We start from the raw sequence: 11,491 nt of genomic DNA, 5'->3' as shown, positions 1-11,491 counted from the left end.
TAAGCCCTGGTGGTGGGCCCTCTTGCTATAGCCAGCTGTGAATAAGTAACTTTGCTAGTTCTTGTGGGCTAAGAATGCTGCCTGCCATCAGTAAACAAAGGATGTCACAGTCATCAGCGATTGCAGCCACCCCAACGGTGAGCCCCGAAGGAACTCAGGATGGAAACGAGAAATGCCCCCCATCTAGCAGTCATCAGACTGCAGCCATCCGACAGTGCAGCTTGTGGAAACGCAGGATGAATGAGAAAGCACAGGACGCTGGCCCCAGATAGCTGAGGTGCATATCAAGGGAATGATTTCAGTGAGCCTAGCCCCTTGCCTCTTCCCATACAAAGAGCTAAATTCCTTAACTTGAGATATCTGGTTTTCTTTAATTAACAATCTTTTGACGTTCCAACTGCCTGCCCTTTGTTGCGAAAAGTCCTATATATCCTGGTTTCCCCCTCACCTCCTCGGAACAGTTTTCTCAGCCTTTATCTGAGATGCTGTCTCTCCAGGGTTGAAGTCCTAAGAATGTCCACCAAATAAAACATAACTCTCAACTTTTAGGTTGTGCTTTTTTTTTTTTTTTCATCGACATTCTCATTTGGGTAGTCTTCCTTTATTTCCACATTTGTTATGAACAAACCCCAGATCCACAGTAGCATTTGGAGGAGGAAACAAGTGTGTGTGTGTGTGTGTGTGTGAGTGTGTGTGAGTGAGCCTGGGATAAGATGGAAGAGCAGGGAACATGTCTATTTCTTTACTCCTGTGTTTTGTTCAAGGAGTATTCTCCATCAATGTAGGGATGGGTGTGGCAACGTCCAAATCCTGTTTGCTCCTCCTCCTGCTTAGCTGGACCACATTTCCCAGCCTGCCTTGCAGTTAGGTGTGGCCACAGGCCTGACGTCTGCCCATAGAGGGTAGGAATAGTGATGTACACTACTCCCAAGCCTAGCTCCTGGAAACCTTCCTTGCAATCCTCACCAATCTCTCTTGCCTCACCTGCTGGCCAGATGTAGAGGGTGTGGTGGAGGATCAAAGGCCACTGAGATGGTGGGGTCACTAGGTGGAAGGAGGCTGGTGCCCTAAGGGACAGCGTGGCTCCGAACCCTGCCAAGCCACCTTGGATCACTGTGATGTGAGCAGGAAACACCCTTGGACTGTGTTAAGCTGTGGAGATCTTAAGGTGTTTGTCGAGAAGTTAGCTCTATGCTTTGACCTGTTGGAAAGCCAAGTGTAGTAGCTTTGTTACTGAACTCAGATTTGGCTGCTCACTGCTCAGAAGTCAATATTCAAGAGGCAAATATTGGCAGAAAGGAAAGTTGCTTTAATCAGAAAACCCAGCAATCTGGGGAGAAGGTGGGCTCATGTCCCCAAAACCAACTCTGAAGATTCTGCTCAGCCATGACAGTTTTTAAAGGGAAAAAGGGGAAAGAATCTCAGTGAATCATCAAGGCAGGAAGTCAAGCTCTGCATCATTTTCCATTGCGTGCAGGCTGGCTGACGCCTCATGATCTTTCTTCATATGTCATCTTGCCCAAGTGGTCTGCCTACTGGAGGTAGAGAGCTAGTCATTCTCTAACTACATAATTCTTCATTCCTACTTCTTTTAATCTAGGGAAAGAATCAACAGGTCAGACAAGGTATTGTGTGCATTTAGCAGGAGAGAACAAACTTCTGTTGTTTTAAGCCATCCAGTTTGTGGTACTTTGTATCGCAGCCCCAGGAAACTCATACACCTGGCTCCAAGCATCTTTCCTGGATGCCTCACACCTGGGTTTTGGGGTCAGTCCTGAGGTGGTAAATGGGAAGCTTTGGTTGAGGCTGTGTATGTGTACACATGAGTGAAATGTATTAAACATTTAGGGGAAGCTTTGACTATACAATTTATGAAACAAATAATAAACATCAGATTTTATTTTTCTCAGAATTGATTGTTCACAACAGCATTTATTATATGAAGGGATTTGATTCTTTTCTTCAGCTCTGCTACTATTTGTACATGTGACCCAATTCATAAAATGAGGGGGAAAAGCCAAAAAGAAAAAAAGTATGATACCTAAAGTGAAACCAATGTTTTGTCTTTTAAAGTGTCTTCTCATAATCTTTAGGTTCAATATTACAAATTTCTTTAAAATCAGAGTAACTTTGTGAGACAAGGATTCCCACTTTTGCCACTTTTATTCAACATAGTATTGGAAGTTCTAGCCAGAGCAGTTAGGCAAGATACAGAAATAAAAGGCATCCAAGTCAGAAATGAAGGAGTGAAATAATCTCTGTTCACAGATGATATGACCTTATATGTAGAAAACCATAAATAGTTCACAAAAACTGTTATAACTAGTAATGAATTCAACAAAGTAGCAAGATATAAAATCAACACATAAAAATGAGTTGCATATATGTAAACTAACAATGAACAATCTGAAAAGGAAATTAAGAAAGCAATTTCATTTACAATAGCATCAAAAAGAACAAAATACTTGGTAACTAACTAAGGAATTGAAAGACTTGTACACTGAAAACTATAAAATATTGCTTAAAGAAATTAAAGAAGACACAAATAAATGGAAAGACATCCTATGTTCATGGATTGAAAGACTTAATACTGTTAAGATGCAAATACTACCCAAAGCTATCTATGGATTCAGTGCAATTTCTATCAAAATTCCAATGACATTTTTTTGCAAAGATAGAAAAACTCATCCTAAAATTCATATGGAATTTCAAGAGACCCTGAATAGCCAAAAAAAAAAAAAAAACATGAGAAAAAGAACAAAGCTGGAGGACTCACATGTCCTGATTTCAAAACTTACAACAAATCTACAATTATCAAAACAGTGTGGTAATGTCATAAAGACAGTCATATAGACCAATGCAATAGAACAGAGCCCAGAAACAAGTCCTTGCATATATGGTCAAATGATTTTTGACAAGAGTGCCAAGATTAATAGGGAAAGAACAGTCGTTTCAAAAAATGGTGCTGGGCAAACTGGATATGCATACGCAAAAGGACTCTTATCTAACACCATATACAAAAATTGTCAAAAAGTATCAAAGAACTAAACATAAGAACTGTCTGGAAGAGCTTTAGAATTGAGGGCTTCTCTACAGACCTAGAGGTAAAGAAAAAAAGAGGTCTTTGTTGGAGGGAAAAATTGCTGGCATTTTTGAACACCTGCTTTGGGACACATAGTTTGTAGAAATGGTTTCACTTAACCTTCCTAAAATTCCTGTGAGGTCATTAGCTTAGTTTGAAGAAGAAAATAAAATTAACCATAATCCTCCAATCTAGAGATGACCACTGGTGTGAATCTCTATGTTTTTTAAAAAAATGTTTTTCCTTATTAAATTTCTCTTTAAGACTTAACACAGCAATGGAGTTCACTGCAATTAGAGAAACTACAAATTAAAAATAATCATCACTCAGCCTCTTTTCTCCCCAGGGGCTGGGAAACACCATCACAGCAAATGATGGGAAGCAGGTGGCATGACTGAATTTATCAGAAAGTGACCAGCTAAGGGACACCATTCCAAACAACCAAAGTCTGGATTTAAGCCATAGCCTCAGGTAATCTCCATCATTCATTGGTTCAATGAGATATTTATTAAGTGGCTACTATGTGCCAGGCACCATGCCAGATTCTGAAAATACAAAAGAATATGAACTGACCTTACCTTTCTGAGGTCTCATAGTCTAATGCAGAGGGGTGAAAAATTAACAAAGAATGACAGCAGTATTTAAGAATGCTGTAACTGGGGGCTCTGGGGCCCAAGGGCTGGAGAGCCCCCTCTTCACAGAGGACGAGGAAGACCTCCTGGTAGAGGTGACAGCTCTGTGGGTTACGGGGCTTCAGATATAAACTCAGGTGCTGAGTGCAGCACAGTGAAGATGGACACAGACAGCAACAGAAAAGTCTGGCCCCAAATGAGAAACCACTTCCTGTACCAACTCCCTTACAATCATGCGCATAGCAAAACCCAGCAGCACTGGTGTTCTTTTGGAATTTACACCTTTAAATGGGGGAATTCATAGAGAGCTCGCCGTGCCTGAACCAGCCGGTAAATTTTCTCCTGAAGGAATTTCCTCTTGGCTGTCGTGTCACCCTGTTCTTGAAGCAGCCAGGTATAGTGCTGTTTTTCCTGTAGTATCTGCATCATGGCTTTCTGCAAGTAATCACCATTCTCTCGGAGCATAAAATACTGAATTATGAATGGGATCTGGTTGGCGAGACGTTTGCTGGTTTCCTGGAAGAGGGGATAAGAAGGGTCAGCTGGAGGGGTCTGGGCCCAAGGCCTGTGGCTGCAGAGAAAAGTTCTTGGATGCATGCATGGTCTACTTACTGAGTCCTGATGTCCCGTCCACCTCCACGCCAGTGGTCAGTACCAAACCAAGGGAAAGATCGATTTGGGTCGCCCAGTTTTCCCTGCCCAGGTATTCCCTCTGGCACGAAGAACCCACCTGTAGGCTCGCAAACCCATACCACGTTCTGGACATCCCAGCCCTTCTGGGAGCTCCACCCCCACTCCCGCTTCTCCTCCCTGGAGAGACCTCCCAGCTGTGAACCCTGGGTCCCATGTGGGAGCCGATCGGGACCTGTGTCAGTGCTCGCCTCATTCCCTCCTTTCATCAGCATCTCCAGTTTGCCTGACAGCTGGACCCCACACCTGGGTAACTCTACTTTCTATTCGGATCAAGAAAGGGCTTCAGGAGTTGGGCTTCTTTGCAGTTGAAAAGCTACCTCCTTCTCTATGCGCCCTAATACTTTAGTCCACGGATGGAGTGTTAGAAACCATGAAGCCGTCTGGGTCGCAAAATCTAGGGAAAGCCTTTTTCATGCCCACTTTGTGGAACTCGCACGTTTGAGGCACTTCAAGAGCTGAGTGCCTTCTGAACTATGAAGGGAAGCTAAACTATAACCAGTCAAGTTAGTGCTTTGCTGTATTCTGATAATAGTAATTTTGTAATTTATGCATAGCACAAAATACAGAGAACTTTGGAGATGGAATTAATTTTGAGTGCATTCTCTGCTACACGGGAAACCTGAGTTGGGGGCAAATTAAAAGTGCTTTGGTAAGATTACGATAAAACTATAATGAGATTATATATGAGTAGTTTTTCACAGCCAAAGGGCTTGGTACACAGCAGTGACCTCTCCCTGTTTGCTCAGCTAAGCAGCTGTCAACGCGGTTACCCCGCTCTCTGCTCGGCAGGAACCATAGTGCACTGTCCCTGTACCCCCTACATGCTCACCGAGAAATACGCATTCAGGTGGACCCAAATCTCAACAATGGAGGAAACTGAAGGCGGATCATTTAAAAGGGACGATTTCGACTGAAGATTCTGTGGAGGCTTTTCCACTGGGTTAAAAATCTCTTCTCGAATTTTGCCCAGAACCACGCTGTAAATCTGATCTTGACAATAAATCATTTGCTCCATCCTGAACTGAAGACGGATCAGATTTTCTGCTGTTTCCGCTTGTTTTGTTTTTATCTCTTCAATCCTGCTCTAATTGAATAAGAAAGAGAAACATATTACTTCTCTTTTTCTTCCCCCCCCCCCACCCCGTTGTTTAAACAGCCTAGGAAGTACTATTATGCTGAACACGGAGTTAAAAATAATCCGAGGTCAAAGAAGGCCTGAGACTTTTAAATGGCGATTTTCAGGAGGTCCCCCTTCACCCTCTGCTGCCTTCCTCACCTGTCCTACCTTGTGACTCTGCCCCTTGCCTGTGCCAGGCTCACCTTCTCTACTGCCGGTCTGTGTGTGTGTGTGTTTGTTTAGTATACGTGCTGCCAAAGGGATCACACGCCTGTTCTTTTTCTCTGCCCCGACCTTCATCTCCTCCCACATCCCCGTATTTCTGCTTCCTCAGTTATGGTTTATTCTACATTTTCATGCCCATCACTCTTGTTTCTGCAGATGGCTTGAATCCAAGCATTCAAGAATGTCTCCAGGGCTAATGAGCACAGTGGGATAACAGCTCCATATCCGTGTTTCCCAGAAATCCTGCGACTCCCGTGTCACCTACACGGTCAAAGGCATCCCGGGAAAGGGAGAGAGGACATAGTGGAATGGGTTCACTTCTTGGCTTTTGAGTTTCAAACAGACTTTTGTGCATTGAAGGGAGAGACAGTAATTTGAGAGAAGGGAGAAACTGTGAGCTTCGCAAGGGCAGGTTTTCCTTCCTTTTTAGGAGTGTATGTGGCCAAAACCACGTACGTGACAAACCGCACCACACCCCGCCTTGCAGATTTGGGGCCTGAGAGTAGAAGCGGGCTATGCATCACTTCCCAAGAGGAGTTGCACGGGAGGACACAAGACCCTTGGTTCTGATGTGGCTCAGGAGAACAGGGTACAGACCCAGGGGGAGTGCGTCTGGGTGGGTGTCGGGTAGCCGTGCCCAGACCTTACTCATCCCAGGATGGCACAGGGGGCCAGAGGCCCTTGGACTTTCCTCGGCCACAGAACAGCCTGTGTTTGCATCAGAGTGCTCTGCGCCCTGGCAGGGCTGGGGAGGCGTTCACGAGGACCAGTCCTGTAGTCAGGAGCATGGGGCACCCAGGGGACCAACCACTAAGGCCCAGGAAGGACACATACATCTTCAAAGCTGCCAGCCTGGAGAAATGGTGATCAAGGACCAGGCACGTCACCCAGCCCAGGACTCAGACACAGCCCCTGGGATAGTTGGAGAAGTGTGATTTGTTTTCCACCAACTGGCCAAAGAGGTGAAAGGAGAAACTCTTTTGTTATAGAAAAAATGACAAATGTTTTTTCTTGTTCTCCTGAGCCCGTGGAATGAGCTTCTGACGCATCCGTCTAGGCCTGGGTGGAAGATGATTTTTATCTAAGCCCAGGTGGGAGCCAAACACCCCTCTCTTCCCTTTCCTGAGGGAAGGGTTCAATAACTAACTTGCTAAGTGAAAACCCACACAGCTGTGGCAATATTTTAAGTCAAACGTATAAAGATTTTGGAGTAAGACTAGTCCTTTGTGCAAGAATAAGATTCAAAAATACCAGCCCATCACTAGGTATGGTCATCGCCATCCAGCCTATGTCCTGCCAGGCTGCAGAAGATCTTGCAGAAAGGGTAACCAGGTCACGTGCTCCGTTTCATTTCTCCCAGGCATTTCTCCAGAGCAGAAGCAAAATGACAGATGCTCCTGGAGTCACCAGCCCAGCAACCGTGCCATTATAACCCTGGCCTTATGTTTCCAAATGATAGTAAATATCCAGCTTCTTTTAAAGGTTAAACCCAGATAAATCAGCCAGTAGTACAGGCTACCAACAAGTAAGCTGTGGGCACTTACCTGGACTGTGTGATTAAGGTTGTAAAATCCACCAAAACTTTTTTGGGCTGTGTCAGTGAAAGTTTGCCATATAATTTCTGATCAAGGAAAGAACAAAGCATCAGTAAAATGCAAGCAGGAATGAAATGGGTTAAAGACACAGGGAGGATACATAATGATACAATGACCCCATTCTAGGGCCGAGCTCCCCAGATCTACAGACCAAGAGAGAAGGTGGGGATGGTACATAATCCCCATAAAGGGAGATGCCAAATGCACCACCACCCTGAGCAGGTCCTATCAATTTCTGGTCCTTTCCTGGGTATGTGTTCTCTACAGGGTTAGCAACAGACTGTTCCTCATACAGCGGCGTCCAGGCTTAGGTATGAGGTAGATAAAGTTCATACACACTCTTGTCCTCCCCCCAGATGGGCAAGCATCTGCAGGCTGTGTTTGGTAATTCCATTCCAATCTCTCCCTCAAGGCATTGAGACTATGGGAGGTACTGGGATGATCATTTGAAAGGCACTTATGAGAGTTCCTCACCAACGGCCTTCTGGAGTAGCTTGAGTGCTGGGTCTACCAGTTGTTCGAGATACTGCTTCATGATGGTCTCAAACGTCTTGTAGCTGACAAATCCGAGAAGTTCCTTGCCTCGATACTGCTTGTCATATTTTGAGACTTCTTCATGAATGATATTCTTAACTGCAACATAAAACAAACCACCAGGGTAAATTCTAATAATTTCATGGACATTTTAAAGATAGGGACTTTTTCTCAAGTCTTGATTACCCAATGAACCCTATGACAATGTTTCTAAACAGAGTTTTTTTATAATGAAAAAAATATTCATGGTCTGATGATGCAAGTTTGAGAAATACTGACTTTTAAGAACCAAAATTTTATTCTATTCAAACGTGTTTCAGTTGAGAGTCATCAACCCAAGAAAGAAGTTGAATGTTTATAATTGGTAGGAAAAAAATCTGATTAATTAAATGAAAATAGAAACTCAAAAATTCTTATGGCACTTACAGCTCTCCCAAGAATACATCCAGACTACAGCTGGAGGACTCCTACTGTGGAAGGAATAGTGCTGTTTTTATCAAGTGCCAAAACAAAGATGCACACACATATGCGTGCACACACACACGCGCACACACGCACACACACACACACACACACACACACACCATGGGCACACACCCTATTGGCATTTGGGCTGCAGCAGAATGGAAGTTGGAATTCTGCCTGGGGAAGCAAGGAGTTTCTTGTCAAAGCATTGACCTCTCTGGTCTTGGATTAAGGGTGAAGAGGAGGGAAGAGACGGGGTAAGTGAAATTGCCTCGCCTCAGAGCAAAGGAGCAAGAAGAAAGCTGGAAGTAGGTGGTGGAATCGTCTTCTGTTGAATTGGTGAGGTCAGCGCACCACACTGATGGGTGGGAAGCTGTTATAGATACTAAGGGGTCCCTCGTGTGGGCACAGTCAGCTCTTCGCACACTTTTCATGTGCCGGAAGTAGCTTCTGGTCTTGGTAAACATGATGCTGCTTTTGCGGGAGCCCTGTCCCCAGACTTACCTTTTTGGGTATTGTCTGCAAGTACGAGTATCCAGCTTTTAAACTCCTCTCTGATTTTGTTATATAAGCGGGACTCTTTCTCCTGTACAATTTCTTCTCCTTCTATTAACTTTTCAATGTCCTGATTAAACACCTTAATTTTCTGAAAAATGAGATAAAAGCATCATTCTGGGCTGTAATCATATTACAGAGCTGGGATCTGGGACAGCTGAGTGTGGTGTGGGAGCTGGGGCTTCAAGGGGGTCCGATGACCCACCAGCCACTTCATCTCCCAGGTGAGACCCAGGGAGGGCAGGGCAGGGCTCCCACAAGCCACAGGCGGGGAAGCTCACATATAGGGAGGGCCACCTCAAGATGTGCAGGGCCACCAGGAAGGATGCGACCATCTAAGGAGAAGCCAGTTTCTGTGTCTGAGGGTCACATGGGGTCCCCAGTAATCCTCACCTCAATCAGAAAGAACATTTTATCGGCTTCATTGCTGGGGATGTTGTCTCCACACTGGCGCAGCTCCTCTGTCGCCCTCTGGTGACTCTCCTTTAGTTGATTCTCTAACAAAGGGAGCGATTTCTGAACAAAAGAAGAGCAAACAATGAAATGCTGCAGCTTGATGAAATTAGCTGACAAATTTCTTAGGTGTATGGGCAGAGTCTCATTTGAAAGCATTCAAGGGGATCCGGAATTTCTATTATTTTGTGAAGCTTGTTGAGATGGACCCCTGTTAAGAGCTCAAGAAGGGCTTTGGATGCAATGTTATGCACTACAGCTTGAACCATCTAGTGTCAAGAATTTTGCAGTTCTGTCAAGTGACCAGAGCGGGTTGGAATCAGATGGGGGCCAGTTTTTGTTTTTGTTTTTTTGTTTTGTTTGGCTCAGTGCTTTTCATTGAGAGAAAAAGTATCCTTGTGCTGACTTAAAAAAATGCACAACATGAACAATGTGAGTTAAGTTTTATTTGGGGCAAAATGAGGACTATAGCCTGGGAGATAGCATCTCAGATAGCTCTGAGAAACTGCTCCAAAGAGTTAGGGGGGAAAGTCAGTATATATGTGATTTTGGTAAAGGGGAGTCCATGCCATCAAGCACATATTTTTTGCAGAAGGTTCTGCTAGTCTCGTGAAGGTTACTGCTAGTCACAAGGAGCAGACGTCACCATGAAGGATTTTAGTGCCTTTCTAGATATGAGGAGATACAAGAATTGGGCTCATAAAATCTTCTGAGAATATCTAACTATCTGAAGACCTGTTCTGCCAGTTTTTCCCAGAGCACAGAGGGCATCATTCCTGATCTCCACCCTGAACTCCTTTCAGGGAGTGTACAAAGACAGCAGCTGCAGCAGCGCTTGATTTAATCCTTGTAGAAGTAGATGGCAAGTGCCAATTTGTAGTTGACGCTTGAATATAATGGAAGATTTCTTTAGTAAAATGTTATGTTGGTGGTCACCTGAGCATTACAAACTGATAAATGGTGCTTTGGTAGAGGCTATGTCTGTGTGTCGCTGTCAGGCTGGGTACAGTCCTAAGCAGTCAACATTGCTAACAACAATTTAACAAAGAGGAGGAGCAGGAAGGATGCAGAGGGGCACCAAGGAGGGTTATCTTTGGGCCAAGCATCATTCCAAGCCCTTCACATCGCAGTGAAGCCCTGCACCGCAGTACAAAGCATGTGTCTTCATTGCCTCTTTTTCACAAGAGAGGAACCTTAGGCTCAGAGCCAAACTGCTTGATATCATTGCTGAGCTGGTAAGCAGTAGAGCTCCACTTTGCATCCCGCTCACCACCTGTACAGCCCGAGCAGGTAAACACTGCAGGTAAAGACACCTGTGTGAACGACGTTGGTGCAGCCAGCCAGGCAGGATGAGCTCATTGAGATTTAGAGGCAGTTTGTGGATTAGGGTACCAAGAAGTTGATAAGGTCTCAGCCTCTCTTTCTCTCTCTCTCTCTCTCCAGTTTGTACTTGTATCTCTAGGCAGAAATGTAGTAATTTTTTCCCTGATATTTCAAATTATCATAATTAAGTCTTGATATAAATTTTTTAAGTTAATTTAAAATAGTACAAAACAAATTCAAAATTTAAAATGAAATATTTAAATGTTGAGAGCTATGTTATTAAAAAATTATCAAAATGCAAAGTGTTTTTGCAAAAAAGATGTTTTTCTCAGTTAGACAGGGGATATATGTTTTAGACAGGGATATGTCTTTCAGAATTCTCTGCTGCAAACTGAGGGGATTCCACTAGACTCAGTGCTCCTCAAAGTGTGTTCCTCAGATCATCTGGGAGCTGAGAAAAGCAAATTCACCGGCCCTGCCCCCGCCAGACCCACTGACTCCGAAACTCAGCCAGGGGCCCAGGAAGCTGAATTTAAACAAACTTTCCAGGTAACTTTTGTGCACACACAGTTTGAGAACCACTGGCCCCTTGCAACCAAATATTCTTTGGTATGTGTTTTCTGGTTCAAAAGAATGCATTGTTTTTGCATGACATGCAATTTAGCATGGACTGGAGTCCAGCCCCTGGGATCATCTCTGCTCTAAGGGTTAATTTTCCATCTTCTCATGTTGTTCTACCTCATGTAAAAGGTTGAAGCAAGCATGACAAATATTCTGTTTCTCATTTGGCTTTCTGTCTATTGTTCTGATTGGGTGA

General features: G+C 44.1%; 1 protein-coding gene across 5 annotated transcripts in view; it reads right to left on the bottom strand.

Annotated features, from left to right (window-relative positions):
• Positions 1–1,902: 1,902 nt before the first annotated feature.
• MX2 (MX dynamin like GTPase 2) overlaps positions 1,903–11,491 on the bottom strand; it is a 30,545-nt gene continuing 20,956 nt past the window's right edge. For all 5 annotated transcript variants that reach the window (XM_007172716.2, XM_007172718.2, XM_007172719.2 and 2 more), the window contains 6 exons: positions 9,292–9,414; positions 8,848–8,989; positions 7,819–7,977; positions 7,294–7,370; positions 5,237–5,491; positions 1,903–4,230 (listed from right to left, as the gene is read on the bottom strand). In XM_007172716.2, coding sequence (XP_007172778.2) covers positions 3,991–4,230; positions 5,237–5,491; positions 7,294–7,370; positions 7,819–7,977; positions 8,848–8,989; positions 9,292–9,414 — 996 coding nt within the window. In that variant the 3' untranslated portion in view covers positions 1,903–3,990. The remainder of the gene's footprint in view (positions 4,231–5,236; positions 5,492–7,293; positions 7,371–7,818; positions 7,978–8,847; positions 8,990–9,291; positions 9,415–11,491) is intronic.

The sequence above is a fragment of the Balaenoptera acutorostrata genome, chromosome 4 (genome assembly GCF_949987535.1).
Source record: "Balaenoptera acutorostrata chromosome 4, mBalAcu1.1, whole genome shotgun sequence".
Lineage (NCBI taxonomy): Eukaryota > Metazoa > Chordata > Mammalia > Artiodactyla > Balaenopteridae > Balaenoptera > Balaenoptera acutorostrata.
Note: the sequence above shows the minus strand (reverse complement) of the source record. Positions and strands in the feature narration are given on the sequence as shown.